Genomic DNA, 18,715 nt, shown 5'->3' on the forward strand with positions numbered 1-18,715 from the left:
CCCCCCCCCCCCAGCCTCTTTTGTCTTCGGCTGCGATTCATTTACTCAGTCCCTCGCTCTTCGCAGCTCGTTGCGCGGGCGCGACTCGAGATAATGCCCGGGGCGACAATTCTCTCACCGTGCGATGAACATCCCTCATCGTGTGCGCCCTCGTTCGCGCGTCTCTCATCCATGTCACGGAGAAACCCGGATCCTCGCTTACGATCGCACCCGTTGAACGTTAATCGTTAATTCTATCGTTCTTTTCTTTATTATCTCTCTCTCTCTCTCTCTTTCTCTTCTACCCCGCGGCTACCTACGGGAAACGAAGCGCGATGACGCGCGTTAAGAATGTTAATCGTTAATCCCTTTTCTCTCCTCGTGTCGGTCCTTCCGCGCGCTCTTGGTCCCACGTCCCTACATCTGAGAGATCGCACGTGGCACGTATCTCTCGCGTGTACGCTCGAGCAGTGATACGGGCGTCGTGATCGCACCCACAGGTGTGTCTTACAATTCGCTCCCGCCGATCGGATACGTGGGCGCGGAATCGGCGACCGGTGTTTACCGTGTGTAACCGACCAGCAACGCGGTCGCCACCGAGGAGAGTGTGAAGGAGGATCTCTCGGATCTCCCTCGTCATCCGCGCCGTCTACGAGTCGACTGCCGCCGCCGCTGTCGCCATCACCGTCGACGCCACCGTCGCCGCCGCCGAAGCCGTCATCGCCACCGTCACCACCACCGCCGCCACCGCCGTCGTCACTGCTACCGCCTCCTCCACCGCGAAAATCATAGTACCATCGCGTACCTCGAGTAGTCGCCGAGTACCTCGGAGTGTCCAGTGTCCGCGAATCCGCGAATGCGAAGTACGGTCCGGACGCGCTACGTTGCCGGCCGCTCCTCGTCACGATGTTGCTCGCGGTGATCGCACTCCTCTCCCTCGCCGCCGGTACGACCACCGCCGAGATCTTCACCAACACGTTCCTGGTGAGGATGCGGCAGCCAGCGGAGAGGCACGTAGCCGACCGCGTAGCGCTCAGAAACGGATTCGTCAATCTCGGACCGGTGAGTGTGACGCGGAGATCCTCTCTCTCTCTCTCTCTCTCTCTGTCGCGGCCCGTCGGGGAAATCCGCTGGAAAATCCGCTGGAAAATTTAGCCGAGATTAACGTTGCTCGTTGGATAATTTTTCTTATTTTGTCGCACGACGACGATATCCGAAAAAAACGTGTTTCACCGAAACGTTCCCTCCTCATCTTTCCCTTTCGTTTCGCATTTTCGTTTCCTCCCCCCGATGTCCGATCGCATGCTCGTTGTACCTCGGATACAAAAGAGCGCAACATGCATATTAAAATATGCATATAACGCCTCGTTATTGTTGGGGTGAATAAGTTTAGCCAATGAATGAACAGAGAGGCACGCACCGTGCCGAGAGAGCCCAGGTGAATGATAACGCGACAAATGCGTGAGGATCGGCCCGCGGCCGATCAACATCATTATTGTCATTTTTCTCGCGTATGGCGTTCGGCGTCGCGCTTAATTCCGCGATTGATTACGCGCAGAATGTTTTCCCCCTTGCTCAAATTTCCCGTCCCTTGTGTGGGTCGCCCGCTATGAGCCTCGCTTGTTATCGTGAAATTGTAGTCGCGTTACACGCGAAAATTTGAGAGACAGAACGAGCCAGGCTCGGATTCGGGAAATACGACTCTCCCCGATAGATAAAATGATAAATAGCCTGCGCACAGCAAGTGATCGGTCGCACGGAATGGAAAATCGTTGTTAATTAATTATTAATTAGTACGGCAGCGCGGGCGACTGGGGGCTGATCAAACAATATACGTGTTGTCTTCGATGCGCATCCGGACGGTGTGTGTCGCTTGATTGCGCGGCATACTTTTACTTCGTTTGTCAATGGCACCGTAACGAAAAAGGGCTTCCTTATGTGTCACAGGTAAAAGGTTAAATATTACCTGCGCTTGTCCTACCTACGCGTGATGCTGCACGCGCGCTGGCGACGCGCCACGCGTCTGGTTCAGCGCCATATCCGTCCGTGGTTTGATGTGCTTTACTGTGGACGTGTGAACACGCACCTTGCCGAGCGGTAACGAGTGCGTCAGTAAAAAGTATCCACACGGTGATATTATTAGACTTCCAGGATGAAGGGATTGATGTTAAAATACGGCCGTTAATATCGGCCCACGCGCATTCTGTCCCTTGATAGCAGCCGTGCTTGTTACGTTGGCGATTTGCACGATTCAAAAGCGTTTTTCACACGAGAAAGAGAGAGAGAAAGAGAGAGAGAGAGCGAAAGTTCGTATGATTGATAGCATTTTGCTTTTGTTATATCACCATTTTCCAGCTGGACAAACTCGAGCTTGTCGGACGACGAAATTTCGTACAGAGGAGAATCTGCGTTTTCGGTTCCGATTGATTTTTTTTCTTTCTTCTCATTTCGCTGGATTGCGACTTCTTCGACAACGGGCCGTACAGTGTTAAACAACGTTTCTGATGCAACCTTTCTCTGACGGGCAGGAAATTGATATCCCGTAAGCCGTATTTATCGAAGCGGTGACGTCGTTTCTTCCGATTAAAGCTGTTTCCTGGCTGTCCCGTACGATTAACCGCCGCGGGATATGGAGGCTGAATTATCGGGGCGATCGATCGTTTCGACCACGATGCGATTAATTCTGCCATGCTTGGCAGTGACTGATTTTATCGCGGATAACGCGCGATCCGGTTGACAGTTGATATGTCCGGCCGAGGAATCTTCTTCCGTCGTTTGATGAATTTATCGCATCGGTCGTTTCACTTCAACTTCGTGGCCCGTCACGTCGCGACCACTCGCGTTAATCACTCGCGTACGCGTCGTGAAACAGATGGATGAAATTGAACCGTTTCTCTCGTTCTTCTCTCTAGCAACAACTTCGGACATAAAAGACAAAAAAAATACATATATATATATATATATATATATCTCCCTCATATCGAACGGATTCTACGCGATGGTACGCCGCTAAAAGCAGACGCAACACAAAAAAGAACTGAAAAAAAATATACAGATTGACACAATTGCCAATAGCCTTAACGCAAAATTAAGTGAAGTGGAACCGCTCCGGAAGAAAAAAAAGTTTCATGGAACATTTTAGCGTGATGTAACTTCACACGTTTAAATTAACTCTTCGTTATTCGCAATATCCAATAGATGCACTGTTAATCAATTACGAGTACTTTATTACAATACTTGTACTTTGTACTTTAATACCTAGTCTATTAACTAAGTGCTAATGAAAGAAAAATTGTTTTAAGAAGCAGAGGAAAATAAGAGAAAAGTATCTGTGAGATGCATTGCAACCATTCACGAGTGGAAAATATTGCGACTAACGTAAGGTTAATTTGCTGGCCTGTCAGCAACTTAAAAAAAAAAAAAGAAGAAACGGAATTAATCACGTCTTAAACGAAATATTCTTTCGTCTATTAAAGGTTCTGGACAGCCAGACGGAATATCACTTCGTACACAAAGCTTTGCCACACGTGCGAAGCAAACGATCCGTGCCACATACGCGAAGATTAAAGGTTGATCCATTGGTAAGTTTGACGCATCCTTCTTCTTCTTGCGGAGTTATGAAATCCTGCGATAATTACCCTCTCTCGAGCTCCCTCGGCGATTGCTAATCGGAGAAGGAGGAGGCGCGCAAGGGTTAACGGACAGGAACATTTTAACGTTTGATCTACATTAACGCGCGATTAGGTGGACACGGCCATACAGCAGGCTGGCTTCAAGAGGGTCAAGAGGGGCTACAAACCCCTCAGCGTAGACAACCTTGTGCCCTTGTATGAAATGAAAAATCCGGAGAATCCCGGCAACAAAGATCCGACGGATCCCTTCTTTAAGTACCAGTGGTACTTGAAGAACATCGGGCAAAATGGTGGCAAACCGAAGCTGGATCTCAACGTTGAGGCAGCCTGGGCCCAGGGTGTCACGGGGAAAAACGTTACGACAGCCATCATGGATGACGGTATGTAATGTATAATAATAATAATAATAATAAGTATATATATCATACATATATATATATCATACATATATATACGTAGAAAATCGTTTCCCTCTTATTTTTCCCTCTTAATCTCTCTTAATCTCTCTTAATCTCTCTCTATATCTCTCTATCGTTTTTTCGATAAAAACTGATCCTCGACTGGGATTATTTCAAAGTCAAAACGGTCTCGAATTACACGTGCTCGAATGCAGTTTGCACAGACGACTTTGAATCGATATCCGCCGAGGGGCGAGTTACGCAACGCTCTCTCGTTTCACCCGAGAAACATGAGAGAGAGAGAGAGAGAGAGAGTGTGTGTGTGTGTGTGTGTGCGTGTGAGGGAGAAAGGGAGAGACATATATTTTCATAGAATCATAATCATGGTCGCCATCGTTTAATCATACGAGAGCCTTTTTAACGTCGAGCCACTTTTCGTTAACGACATAGCACAACTGCTGCTGTCCTTCGCGGCTCGTTGTTTTTTTTTCCACTTGAGAAATGGAACCTTTATGTTTCCATTGCACGTTGCACGATGCACGTGGCGACCTATTACGTCAAGAGATGCCTCCCTCTTGATAACGTTGACGTACCCAGCTAGCTTTCCAGCAAACTTCCAAGGGTGGCTTTCGCCGAACTTTCATTGAACCAATCGATGCCGGGGACCGGCAGAATCATGCCAACACCGATTGTCAGCTGTGTAATTTCTCGCTCAACAACAACGGGAGAAATAATCCCTATCTATTTCAGCAAAACAGAGTGCAGGTAATACTCGTCCGAGAGAGATAGCGGTTTCGAAATCGTCGATTGGATTAATCAGAGTTTGATGAAAACGTTATCTGACAGATCCTTGATTGACGGAAACGCAATATTGCGTTTTGATATTTCTGGTAGTTCAATACTTTTTAAATTAGACATTCAAAGATTTCTGAGGTCGCTCTATTCAATGAATTTCAACAAAATTTAAAATTCGAGATGGCAGATGTAGTATGGTCGACCTAAAATTGAAAAAAATAACGTTTGAACACCATATTAAATCAGCTATTTTTTAAATTAGCAATTTTTATTGTTAATTCGCAACTAACAACTCAAAAACACGTTAGATATACAGAATTTACAGATGTTTCATCTTAATGAAATTATGATTTTAGTTATATTACTTCCACCATTTTGAATTTGAAAGATTTTAACGTCATACTCGTAAATAGTGACCTCGAAAACCTCTAGATACAAAATTCTAATGACATTGCTTATGAAAATTTTGAAAATTTATTTCTTGCCAGCTTAAGCACTTTTTGCGAAATTCGGTTTGCCAGTCAGGGGATTAAAGATGTCTTATAAAATATTTAACAAAAATGTAGGATGCGTCTTTTGAAAGTTCGCGCCGAGTAGGGTCCGTTCTGCAATACGCGTTTTAATCGCCGTATTACCATATTATGTTTCGTTGCAGGTGTCGACTACATGCATCCTGATCTCAAGTACAACTATGTAAGCATACTCATGTCACACCGTTACATTACCGTTGCAAAACGTGCTTTTAGAGCGAACGCGCGTGCGACGTCCGTAAGCTAAGGGGTGCACCGCAGGTGGTGCCATTTCCGCCACGCGACAAATCTACGCGAGCGTAACTTTATATTAATAGAGCGTATTATGTGCGTGTCGTGGCTGGGGAACCGAAATATTTCCGTTCGTACTCTCGCACGGATGCCATTCCCGGCGTATTTCGCGCGCAGACACGTGAGGAATTTCTAAATAGGAGGATAGTGCCACACGGCTTTAGCTGAGACTACGGGCTTGACAAATAATTGCTCACTTCGAGAACGGGAAAACACTTGTTTGTACATCCAGTGTTTCTTCTGCGATGGACCACGGTTACATTGTACCGTGATCGCTTCACACTAACGCGAGGCGTATCGTCGATATGCGTTAGTTTTGCGTCGGCGTACCCGCCATTTTGCAAAATCCAGCATCCCCTCGGTAGAACGTTGTGCGTTGCTCTTGTTGTAGCCCCCGTCGGGAAGGGAGGAAGGTTTTGTTAATCCGTCCTCACGACGGATTGGTTCTGCTCCCCGATCCGTTGTCGATGGGACTCGGATTCAGTATTAACGGGATTATGATTTCGCGTCGATGTTAGTGGGGCGAACTGCAAATACACTTCTCGAATACGGATTAGCAATAATAAAGCACTCACATCGATGTCCTCTCGTTTCAGAATGCTAAAGCTTCCTACGACTTCAGCAGTAACGATCCCTATCCCTATCCCAGATACACCGACGATTGGTTCAACAGGTAAAAACGTGTTTCTTTAAAAACTTCGAGCAACTGAATGAAATAAGAGCGTAAAAATGTTTTTTCTATCTTGCATATATGACGACTCGCTGTCCGAACGTTTCTTCTCAATCATTAAATCGCTTCTCTTTCCTCGGTCGCACGTGATAAAACGCAAATCAAAGAAATCAAAGTAGAGATCAGACTAGACGAGAAACGCGACAGTTCAAACTAAATCCTTCGTGCTCTCATCGAAGCCACGGCACAAGATGCGCCGGCGAGGTCGCAGCCGCACGCGACAACGGGGTGTGCGGTGTCGGGGTGGCGTACGACTCGAAGATCGCCGGGATCCGGATGCTGGATCAACCTTACATGACCGACCTGATCGAGGCCAACAGCATGGGTCACGAGCCTGACCTCATAGATATTTACAGCGCCTCCTGGGGGCCAACGGACGACGGGAAGACGGTAGATGGACCGCGAAATGCAACCATGAGGGCCATTGTTCGCGGCGTTAATGAGGTATACCTATTACACAGTCGTGCGTATCAACGTGTGTGCGGTCAAACGGAATTAGCGGAATTAATGCAGCTATTAGCGAACTAATGACATTTACGGCGAAATTGCTCATTTATGCACAAAGGATGCCGTTTGCTTCTGGGTGAAATGGGGTTTTACGTTAAAAAAGGTCGGGAGACTTTTTTTCCAAAAATGGTCGCGAAGCTCTCTTGTAGAAAATGGAAAGAAAGAGTATCGCAGCTAATAACCGATGGGATTGATCATCCGCGTCGCTTGTTTGCTCACCAGGGTAGAAAGGGCTTAGGTAACATTTACGTCTGGGCTTCCGGAGATGGCGGCGAGGAGGACGATTGCAACTGCGACGGGTACGCTGCGAGCATGTGGACCATTAGTATTAATAGCGCTATTAACGACGGACAGAACGCTCACTACGACGAGAGTTGCTCCAGCACCTTAGCTTCCACCTTCAGCAACGGTGCCAAGGATCCTAATACGGGGGTGGTGAGTGGTTCTTTTGAACTGGAAAGGATTCGATTTCGAGGAAGCTGATTCTTTTTACGGAATACGAAATAAAAAAATGTATCAAGAAAAAAATACAAAGAAATTAATGGGGGCGAGAAATTTAAAAAAATATACACGCAACATTACAAAGACGGAGATATTATTAATTTTTTATTTGTACTTATCAATGCTTTATTTATACGTCAGTTGAATTAATAGAGATGTATACATAATAAAAAATGATGTATAAATATATAAATATATGTATATATATATATATATTACTATAAATTGTAAATTTCCTATGGCTATATTTTCAAAACAAAATAGTCAATAATCTGAAATTTTTGCATAATATCTCTATATTCGTCCTTAAAATTACAGTAGTTTTTTATTGAAGTCCTAATTGTGGTTTAGAAGAAATTAAAAATAGAAGTTAAAAAGAAGACGTTAACCTCAAGGAATACGTATACGTAAAGACTATCGTCTGTAGTTGCGAATATTTCAGCTTCCGAGTGGTCGTTTTTTAATTGCGCCATTAATTGAGTTATATTTAAATATCTATATATAGTGCTAGTTTCAACGAATTCTTAAAAAAAAAACTCATTATATGCTACAGCTACCTTAGGTATGTAAGTATAATTAAAGTACGATTCGCGTCCACGGTTTTGTAGGCTACCACGGATCTGTACGGGAAATGTACGACAACTCACAGCGGGACGTCCGCTGCGGCGCCGGAAGCCGCCGGAGTATTTGCGCTTGCTCTCGAAGCTAAGTGAGTGTACAACAGTTCGACAAATTTATCACCCTCCCCCTCCCTTTTCTCTGTTTATTTCTTTCTCCCTCTGTGAACTCTTAAACATAAGTATTGACATATTATATTACCGCTATGTTAGCGTTGACTCAGACTGACACTCTAGCCCGACTTGCTCCGGAGAAGGATTAGATTCCGCTTTTTCAATAAGCCCATGTTCGATTTCGCATTTTAGCCCACAGCTGACGTGGAGAGACATTCAACACTTGACCGTCCTAACTTCGAAGAGAAATTCCCTGTTCGACGCCAAGGATAGATTTCATTGGACTATGAATGGCGTTGGACTCGAGTTCAACCATCTCTTCGGATATGGCGTCTTGGACGCGGGCGCTATGGTAGCGTTGGCGAAAAAGTGGAAGACGGTACCACCGAGATACCACTGCGAGGCCGGCTCTATGCTCGACACACAGTGAGTAGACACTTGAGATTTACTTCGGACTGATGTGCCGATAAAATATATTTCGCAGTGACGCACTTTACAATACCATCTTAATGCGTGACGCAAGTTATCCCGGCTTGGGAAAACACGTTCGTGCTCTACGTTCGTGCACGCCGGCAATCCATTTTCTCAGGTCGGTTTTGCATTCCAGGGAAGTCACGAGCGATCGATCCATCCTCGTGAAAATCAAGACTGACGCGTGTGCCGGCACAGAATACGCTGTCAACTATTTGGAGCACGTGCAAGCCGTCATATCCGTAAACGCGACTCGACGCGGCGATCTCGAGTTATTCCTTACATCTCCGATGGGCACGAGGTATGATAAACGACTTCTCACTCTTTGTCTTCATCTCACGATAAAGCTTTCCCTTCTCTCCTCTTAATGGTTTATCTCGAATTTTTATTTTTAATTTTTAATTTAACTGTCAATTTTCGCTTCCTAAAAGGGGAGGAGGCAACGCGCATTCTATTTTATATATCCTATTTACCTTACATTCTTGTTTTCTTAATGAAAGACTAATTTTTGAGAACTTTCATGTATACATAGTTCCCACAATAAAAGGGTTAATTCGAATAGACTAATGAGTACAAATACGATTTTTCACGACTTTCAGATCTATGATTCTGAGTCGCAGAGTAAACGATGACGATCACAGAGATGGGTTTACGAAATGGCCGTTTATGACGACGCACACATGGGGCGAATATCCTCAGGGAACCTGGCTGCTAGAGGTGAACTTTGACATTTCGCCTAGTAGGGCGAAAGGAGGGTTGTAACACTATTTCTTTTAATAAGTTTCGCAAAACACGTTCGTGCCCAGTAAAAGAGAATTTGTTTGTTCGTGATTCTCAGAAGGTAAACTTTTCTATCGGATATCGGGTTTGCTCGAAAGCTCATTGAGGTCAGAGTGTCGCAACCTTTCTTCCGCCGATACCACATACGTACCAGATCGACTTACATATTTTCGGATCTTTCAGGTAAGTTTCAACACTCAGACGCCTCAACACGGATGGCTGAAGGAATGGACATTAATGCTGCACGGTACCAAAGAACCACCGTACACGGGACTGTCAGCGGCGGATCCTCATTCGAAATTAGCGATCGTGAAGAAGGCCCACGAGGAGCGATTGAGCGCGATCTAAATGATATTGACGATTTCACGCCGATCATCGCCGATACAAGGCGAGAACAACGGAAAATGGATCTTGATCGAAAGATGTTTACGCGACCGCTCCTTTCTCGATCTGCCGATTTCGTTGATCAACCGTAGGGGACGCCTCAATTTTTGAGATCCGATTGTATTGCTGACCGCCATCATTCGTGCCGATGATTGCTGGCACTCATCTATTATTTCAGCGTTTTTAGTCAAGACTCACTGGTATTGAATCGTCCGAGGGGAAATAGACTTTAGATACTTTTTATTGTAGTCACGTTTGCCGAATCATTGTCTAGTCGTAATTAACGGCTATCGTAATTAACGACGTCATGTAGCTATATGTAATTATATATCACGTCGAGCGGCATCATTTTACGAAAGAGTCATGCCCGCGTTGACACCTTTCCGGTGAGTTCTCAAGTCGACGAACGGAATTTTATGATCGGGGAAGCAAAGAGACATGGGAGAAAGTTTATTATGTATTACTCAATAGCATTATTGAAAATTACTCTTTTGACGGAGCGGTAAATTTGAAGTCACACAGTCGGACACGCGTCAGCGTTAATGACACACGTGATAATATCGTAAATACCGTGAAATCGATATATAAGGTGCAGGACGCCTGCGAAAGAGTATCACGGGAACAAGAGTTTTGTGTCATCATCGTTGTCCTCGTAACTTCCAGCCGTCTTTTTAACATTTATTTAACTTCCTCCGTTCACATTCTGTTTGATACCGCGCGCATTGCAATTGAATGTTCCCAAATCTGTAACCTCATTCAATCCATCGAACGATGTAACGTAATGACTTGTTACCTTTTTTACCGAACTTTTTTATCACGGAATGCTGACGAAAACGGGAGTGAGAAGTTTCTTCCTGTCTTGCGTTTTGACTTGATTGCTGATTAAAAATCGCCAATTTTTTTGTACCGTTATCTTATCTTCTTCGAAGAGATTTTTGTTCTCTCTCTCTCTCTCTCTCTCTTTCTCTCTCTCTTCATAGGCCTCAGAGATACCGTACACCTCAACGCTCTCAATCGACATGTTAAACTGAGAATAAATCTTACTGTTGACATTCCGGATCACATCGTGGATGTTACGACGATATAAATGCATTATAAAAAAAAAAACTGTATCTTTCATCTTCGTTTTGAGCGACAGAAGCACGAGGACGTCTATGAAAAACACGAAAGAACGCGAGAAAAAAAAAATACGGATGCTACAAAATCCGCATGTGTAGATGATGTACTTTAGAATCGTAGCGAGCAGAGAATTTGATCATTACATTAAATTATACAAATATAAATACATATATAAATAAAGATATATGCATATGTATATATATATGTATGTATGTATATATACATATGTATATGCGCATATATCTTACAGTTAAAATGGATTTAACCAAACCTTATTCTGTACACGTTATAAGTGGATGAATAAAATCTGTATTTTTTGGCTGGCATCGTTTTTATATGGTGTACCTTCAATACGTTTATTACCTGCTCTACCACCCACCCTTTATCGATCTCATAAACACGCAAAGCCCCCACTTTGCCGAGAAAAACTTGTCGAAGATTCTAATATTATTTTATTATCTTATTAAAACAAAACATTATTCTATGTAGCATGTAATTTGTTTAAACAAATTCATAAAAGTTATAAACGATTAGAAATTACATGTACTTCTCAATCAGTTACGACAATAATGTTTACATATTTCGATTCCTTATTCAATTTCGAATAAATGAGTGAAAAAAAAAGTTGGTAACTCGCAATAGATAAATAACAACGTTCATTTGTTTACATCGACGCGCAGCGGCGCGAACTGGACGCGGCGCGCTGTTAGTGTAAATCATTTGCGTGTATTTTTTGATGAATATATCGAGCCGTACGCGAGAAACACCTACGCGTACGCAAATTTTCGCGCGCGCGAATGTGTTATGCGCTGGGTCCCCCTCCCCCCTCCCCCTGTAAGAATGACTATCGATCGGCTTAAACGCATTTGATAAGAACGTCCGAAGTATCACATTGTGATTCAGCGTTCCGTCTTAAGATGCAAAACCTAACCCCTCGAATAATCCGGGACGCCCTAATCAATCCCGACATTCCTCCGTTCGTACGTGGGCGATTGTTTCACGCGCTGACGCTTTACATACAAGTGTCGATATATATCGCGCTAATAAGATTGAAATGCACTCACTCCGAAAGATCCCATGATCCCATTCGCCACGAACGAATATTACGAATGCGTTTCTTCGCAACGGACAATCGAACGCCCAGATTAAACGGCCATGTTTAATGTTAAATGTGGGATGCGAATAAGTGACTTACGGTCTCTCGCGGAGCCGCATCAAAAGTCGCAGTTGTAGCAACAACTACGACGCGAGATAATCGAGGGGGCCCGGACATACCTCGGGTGATAGATAAGAATCCCCGTGAAACAGCCGTAAAAACTTTGCACCGTGAGAGGGGCTGCCTTTGCTTAACGAGCCGCGCCGGAGTTCCCGCGCTTCGAGACAATGAAGCGTCCGCGCATCCCTCCCTTCACCGCCCCCCATCTCGCCTTTCCTCCTTAAGCACGGTATTAATAATACAGTGAGAAGGGAAGTCACGTGATATCGCGATTTGTTATTGTGCTTAATCCGTCGCCGCCGCCGCGAGTTCAGGATTGACTTTTTATTATCTTGCTTGCGGATATACGTTAACGCTGCGGGTAAGGCGAAAGATTGGGATGTATCGCGCGATCGAACTGTTCGAACAATTATATTTTGTTATAATAAATAAATAAATGTGTGTATTTAGTGAGAAAGAGCGGGAGAAAATAATAGGTGCTAATATATTTCGTGTAAAAACTAAATAATAATTTTCATCGGTTACGGAAGATACGTAAAATTTAATAAGCTGTAATTTCTACAAAAATCACGATAATGTGATAGTTTATAAAACATTTTAGCTTGAAGTCTTTAGTCTCCAAAAACATATTTTTGAAAATAAAATTAGCTATGCATAGAGTTAAATTAAATTACAACGAAATATTACATAAATGGCGTTTACATTAGTTTATATTAATTTAAAAATTGCATCTGATCTGCCGTTGAATTGTATTGTTCGAAAATAACAGCCTTCTACTAACTTTCTGTTTAGTCATAACATTTTTAAGTAATAAGGACGTTTGGCTGATTTTGTTGTACTGTTACATAAAAGGTTTATTTGTTGTACAATCGTAAAACTTGAAGATAAAAAAGCCTGATGTATCGTTGAGTAATATTACACGCTCGTTTTTTTTTATTAAAGTCAGTGGCGGCTCATAACGGAGACTTTAGGATAACCATTCAATCTGCTCAACGCGACTAATTAGCTTATCTGGCGCCATCTAACGACATTGTAAAAAATCTAAAAGCAATAAGATTTCAATCTTTCAAGTGGTTCACGCCTCGACTAAAGATAACTAATCTTTGGTCGAATAATCTATTACGATCAGGAAATCTATCGATCTATTTTTTTTAGCTATTGAACTGGTGCAATAAGTTAGAGTGAGACGTGTATATTTTGCCTCGCTCTAATTTATCGCACTAGTTCAGCAGTGCGGCTAAAAAAACAAATATTTAATAATTCTAATAACAAGAAACATAAGCTTCATCGCAAATAATTAAAAATGCAAACAGGTAAACATATTGCATAATCCAGTGGATGAAAGTGGCTCGCTGATTGTCCATAAATAGCTATAAATCGTTTAATAAACGACCGTTATCGAAAAAAAAAATTATAACTTTTTTTTCAACTCTTTATCGTGTTTTTTGATAGCACAAAGATAGATACCGTTAGTAGGGTTTCTCATCCTAACAAAATAAATTTCTTCATATTAGACTTCAGTTCCTGAAATGTAAATAACACGTGTGAAATGGCAGTATAATAAATCAAAGCAAAACGTCGATATATGTAAAATTCTGTAGCAAATATTACTACAATATTCTTTTCATATTCTTTCCTAACGTTGAATGGACCTACTGTAACAGATTACCTCAGAATGCTGACCAGCCGATTAGCCGGTCCGTTTATTATCTTACTCAGCGTTGTTCTGCAAGTCACTTGCGTCAGAAAATCCGCGGATATATCAGCACGTAGGAGTGGATACGCGCAGTAGCACGTAAAGAGTCTCGTTCGCTATATCGCAAGTACGTGAGCCAAGACACACCGATCTCATTCGCGAATTATTGTGCGACAAAAATCTGAAACAACATTCGTCATGGAATATTGGCAGATACTGCTATCTATCTTGATAGGTGTCCTTGGTATCCATTATTTCTTCAGAAGATTCAATTATTTCAAAAGGCATGGCATCCTCCATGTTCCACCTGTCCTGATATTTGGCGACATGATGTCAATTGCGCTTCGCCGAACATCATTCGCTGATTATCTGCAAAAACTATACTGGTTCAAACCGGACGCGAAGTATTATGGTTTCTACCCCACGTCACGACCTGTCATCATGTTGCGCGACCCGGAGCTCGTCAAGGAGGTCTTCGTCAAGAACTTCGACTTGTTTCCCAATCGGCGTGGCTTAGCCGAGTTCAACGACATATTGTTTAGCAAAAATTTATTCTCCCTTCGGGACCAAAAATGGCGAGACGTGAGGAACTTGTTAAGTCCGTCTTTTACTTCCAGCAAGATGAAAATGATGTATACTTTGATGTTCGAGTGTGCCGTGGACTTCAGCGAGTCTCTATTGAAAGTATCGGCAGATAAAAACGACACGGATATGAAAGACGTATTCAGCAAGTACACGAACGACGTCATTGCCACGTGTGCCTTCGGAATTAAGGTCGATTCTATGAAAGATCCCACTAACCAGTTCTATGTTTATGGTAAAGAAACGACCAGCTTCATCGGGGATCGCGCATTTAAGTTTCTTTTTGTCAGAGCATTCCCAACGCTCGCGCAGTTTCTCCGCCTAAAGTTCTTAAGCGACGGTGCGACCAACTTCTTCAAAGACATCGTAAAGACCACCATCGCCACCCGCGACGCCAAGAACATTACTCGTCCGGATATGATCCAGTTGATGATGGACATGAGGGGCAAACGTGAAGGCGACAAGGAACTTAGCATAGACGACATGAGCGCGCAGGCATTCATTTTCTTCCTCGGTGGCTTCGAAACCAGTTCGACTGCGATGTCCTTCATAGCCCATGAACTCGCAGCTAATCCAGACGTCCAAGCGAAGTTGCGGCAAGAGATCGACGAAGCTCTGGAGGATTCGAAGGAAAAGGTGACTTACGAAACTATTAATCACCTCAAATACATGGACATGGTAATAAGTGAAACCCTCCGATTGTACCCGCCGGTGGTCTTTGTTGAAAGAGAATGCGAGAGTTTTTATGAATTTCCGCCCGCATTGCCGGGTGAAAAGTCTGTCACCATAAAGAAAGGTCAGTTGATCTGGGTCCCTATCTACGCGATTCAACGTGATGATAAGTACTACGATGAGCCGGAAAAGTTCCGCCCGGAAAGATTCTCGGACAAGAACACGTATCACAACTCGCCGTGTTACACGCCATTTGGAATAGGACCGCGGATGTGCATAGCCAACAGGTTTGCATTGCTGGAGATCAAAGTCTTGCTGTTTCATCTGTTAGCGCGATGTGAGCTGAAACCTTGCGCGAAAACCATGTTGCCGATGAGATTAAGCAAGAAAGGTTTAGCATTGATGCCGGAAGGTGGTTTTTGGCTGAATGTTCAGCGTAGAAGCGATATGCATCCTACTATCGAGTCGACAATTTCGTAACAACGAAACTTTGAATCATAAAAACAATTTAAGTGCGCTGCTCATTATATTGTAACAAGCGGTGCTTATTTTATATTGTAACGAGATTTCGCTTCCGATATGTGTTTCGTTTCACGAATACGAAAAAAATATATTTGATCATTATTGTATTCTGACTGAGAAGTGTTCCATAAAATTTTCATGTAGCAGAGCGACGTGTATCATTGATTATTCTAATATAGACTATTTTAAAAATTAGTCGCAATAATAATAATATTATGATAAGCTAAGTTTACGACGTACATATCTTATTTTTAAACTAATCTACCTACTTTTCGTTGTAACGGCTAAATTTCAATTTGCAGTTAACTTTTCCTCAAGGAAATGTCGCGGTAATAGTTTTCGAAAGATAGGCGATTGAAAAAGTGGAGCTTTTCGTGAAGCTCGTTTCGAGCGATCAAAGTGGACAATACAATTATTTCCTCTGATATATTTCAAGACTGATTTAACAGAATTTTTATTTGTAATTTGGCTAAAAAGATATGTTGAAGACTGAAAACTTGTCATAAATAATGACATTTCCCGATATTTTTGTTAAGAAAAAATTAACTCTAAATTCATCAGGGAATCTCTCGGTAAAATTAAAAGTCGTGAGAACTGGAACATCCTGTATATCTATTGCAAAATATAATTATCTTGTATTCCGTCAATTATATGTCGTCTTGCATCATTAACAGATATAAAAATACCTCATCATTATCGATGACCTGAAGTTATCGACCATCACTCTCCTCCTTAGTCGAGTGTTTACCGGCTATTGGAAAACCGAATAGTCATCTTATACATATCAGATCACTGCACAATGTTGAACTGTAATTAATCACTTACGTTTATAAATTACGAAATTATTTGAGAATAAAGAATCAGTAAGTGTAGTCAAATTTATCAAAAAATTATTCCCGCCTAACGTAGGATGAATCCACTGTAACAAATTTACCGCAGAATTGTGAGAAGCTGGTCTGCTTATCTTATGCAATGTTCTCCAAATCACTTACGTCAGATTACGAAGATCGGAATATATACTGTTACCGCAGTTGCGATAACAGATACCGCAGTTGCGCGAGAACGAGCCTTGCTCGCCATATCGCATAAATGTGAACGAAAGTGCGCCTATCTCTCGTTCCTTCGCGAATCATTTCCAATAAGGATTTAAAACAACATTCGCCATGGAATACTGGCAGATACCGTTATTCATCGTGATAGTTATTCTCTGCATCCATCATCTTTTTAGAAGATACAATTACTTCAAAAGACATGGTATTCTCCATGTCCCACCTGTAATGATACTTGGTGACGTGGCGTCAGTTGTGTTTCGCCGGACATCATTCGGTGATTACCTACAAAAGCTGTACTCGTCTAAACCAGACGCGAAATACTTTGGATTTTACGTCACAACACAACCCATCGTTCTATTGCGCGACCCGGAGCTTATCAAGGAGGTCTTCGTCAAGAATTACGAGTCGTTTCTCAATCGGCGTGGTTTAGCCGAGTTCAACGACCCTTTATTCTCAAATAATTTATTCTCCCTTCGGGGCCAAAAATGGAGAGATGTGAGAACATTACTAAGTCCAGCTTTTACGTCAAGCAAAATAAAAATCATGTTCACTTTGATGTCGGATTGTGCGATAGACTTCACCAAGTCTCTATCGGAAATATCAGCGGATAAGGGCGATATGGATATGAAGAATGTATTCAGCAAGTACACGAACGATGTCATTGCCACGTGTGCCTTTGGAATTAAGGTCGATTCTATGAAAAATCCCACAAACCAGTTCTATCTTCATGGCAAAGAAGCGACTGGCTTCTTCGAGACTCGTGCCCTCAAGATTCTTTTCTTGAGGACATTTCCGAAACTTATGAAGTTATTCGGTTTCAAATTCCTAAGCCACAATGCCACCATTTTCTTCAAAGACATCGTGAAGACCACAATCGCCACTCGGGACGCCGAGAACATTATTCGCCCGGACATGATACAGTTGATGATGGATATCAGGGGTAAACGCGTGAACGAGAGAGAACTGAACATCGACGATATGACCGCGCAAGCATTCATTTTCTTCCTCGGTGGCTTCGACACCAGCTCAACAGCGATGTCCTTCGCCGCTCATGAGCTCGCAGCTAACCCAGACGTTCAGGCAAAGTTGCGACAGGAGATCGACGAAGTTCTGGTAAGCACAAACGGAAAAGTGACGTATGAAACTATTAATCACCTTAAATATTTGGACATGGTAATGAGCGAAGTTCTCAGATTGTATCCACCGGCCCTCTATGTTGAAAGGCAATGCGAGAGACCATATGAATTTCCGCCCGTATTGCCAAGTGAAAAGTCCGTCATTATAAAGAAAGGTCAGATTATCTGGGCCCCGGTCTATGCAATTCAACGTGATGAAAAGTACTACGATAAACCGGAAAAGTTCCGCCCGGAAAGATTCTCGGACAAGAATGCATATCACAACTCACCGTGTTACATACCATTTGGATTGGGGCCGCGGATGTGCATAGCCAACAGGTTTGCATTGCTGGAGATCAAAGTCTTGCTGTTTCATCTATTAGCTCGGTGCGAGTTGAAACCTTGCGCGAAAACCACGTTGCCGATGAAATTCAGCAAGAAAGGTGTGTTTCTGACGCCGGAAGGTGGATTCTGGTTGAATGTTCAACGTAGGAGCGATATGCATCCTGCGATTCGCAACAACTGCATGTTTAATTCGTAAAGACACCTTAATTGCGCTGTGAATGTGAATTAAATTAAATCTAGCCTATTTTATATTGTAATGATACTTATATGCGTGAAAAGTGACATGTTGACGACGAAATATTGTGTTGTTTGCCATTTCATTATTATTTGTTTAATTGTATAGGCGTGACTTGTGATACATTTGTTATGAAAAGGGTTTTATTTCACGTATCTTTTATCTCATAATGGAAATATTTTGCTAAAAGTACTATGAAATCAATGAAAATTGAGATGAAAGTTATTGAAAAATTACTGAATATATTTCAAAATGAATCATAATTTTCCTTATGAAATTTAATGTAATACTTTGAAATATAAGGACAGTTAAATTATATTGTTGAAAAGTAATAACAAATTTTTTGAAATATTAGATATCGTGAAATTGGCCGAATGTAACTAAAAACTGAATTTTTATTGACATTTTGATGAAATAATAATTAAAGAGGGT

The 18,715-nt window shown here is 42.5% G+C and overlaps 3 protein-coding genes across 4 annotated transcripts; all 3 read left to right on the forward strand.

The window, feature by feature from the left end:
• The first annotated feature begins 7 nt into the window (after positions 1 to 7).
• Positions 8 to 11,143, forward strand: LOC106746237 (neuroendocrine convertase 2). 2 transcript variants are annotated; one of them, XM_014622581.1, is made up of 12 exons: positions 8 to 1,041; positions 3,456 to 3,560; positions 3,724 to 3,991; positions 5,460 to 5,497; positions 6,222 to 6,298; positions 6,535 to 6,799; positions 7,085 to 7,297; positions 7,972 to 8,072; positions 8,287 to 8,520; positions 8,684 to 8,866; positions 9,165 to 9,282; positions 9,529 to 11,143. In XM_014622581.1, the coding sequence occupies exons 1-12, from the start codon at positions 886 to 888 to the stop codon at positions 9,691 to 9,693; spliced, it is 1,923 nt and encodes a 640-aa protein (XP_014478067.1). In that variant the 5' UTR covers positions 8 to 885; the 3' UTR covers positions 9,694 to 11,143. The 2 variants fall into 2 exon arrangements, with proteins under 2 accessions (XP_014478067.1, XP_014478077.1); XM_014622591.1 differs by having other exon boundaries at positions 8,702 to 8,866.
• A 2,686-nt stretch (positions 11,144 to 13,829) lies between these two features.
• LOC106746055 (cytochrome P450 9e2-like) lies at positions 13,830 to 15,684 on the forward strand. The gene has a single exon (XM_014622215.1). It carries the CDS (start codon positions 13,959 to 13,961, stop codon positions 15,492 to 15,494), a length of 1,536 nt encoding a protein of 511 aa, XP_014477701.1. The 5' UTR covers positions 13,830 to 13,958; the 3' UTR covers positions 15,495 to 15,684.
• An 820-nt stretch (positions 15,685 to 16,504) lies between these two features.
• LOC106746048 (cytochrome P450 9e2-like) lies at positions 16,505 to 18,524 on the forward strand. The gene has a single exon (XM_014622201.1). It carries the CDS (start codon positions 16,700 to 16,702, stop codon positions 18,242 to 18,244), a length of 1,545 nt encoding a protein of 514 aa, XP_014477687.1. The 5' UTR covers positions 16,505 to 16,699; the 3' UTR covers positions 18,245 to 18,524.
• Positions 18,525 to 18,715: the final 191 nt, after the last annotated feature.

The sequence above is a fragment of the Dinoponera quadriceps genome, unplaced genomic scaffold (assembly GCF_001313825.1).
Source record: "Dinoponera quadriceps isolate SergipeBrazil2010 unplaced genomic scaffold, ASM131382v1 scaffold120, whole genome shotgun sequence".
NCBI lineage: Eukaryota > Metazoa > Arthropoda > Insecta > Hymenoptera > Formicidae > Dinoponera > Dinoponera quadriceps.

What these genes read in the sequence shown, in the direction of transcription:
- LOC106746237 (XM_014622581.1), top strand. Translation starts at nt 886, where the DNA reads ATGTTGCTCGCGGTGATCGCACTCCTCTCCCTCGCCGCCGGTACGACC. An exon ending in GACAGCCATCATGGATGACG is followed by an intron (nt 3,992 to 5,459) that starts GTATGTAATGTA and finishes GTTTCGTTGCAG; the next exon opens with GTGTCGACTACATGCATCCT. An exon ending in TTGTTCGCGGCGTTAATGAG is followed by an intron (nt 6,800 to 7,084) that starts GTATACCTATTA and finishes TTTGCTCACCAG; the next exon opens with GGTAGAAAGGGCTTAGGTAA.
- LOC106746055 (XM_014622215.1), top strand. Translation starts at nt 13,959, where the DNA reads ATGGAATATTGGCAGATACTGCTATCTATCTTGATAGGTGTCCTTGGT.
- LOC106746048 (XM_014622201.1), top strand. Translation starts at nt 16,700, where the DNA reads ATGGAATACTGGCAGATACCGTTATTCATCGTGATAGTTATTCTCTGC.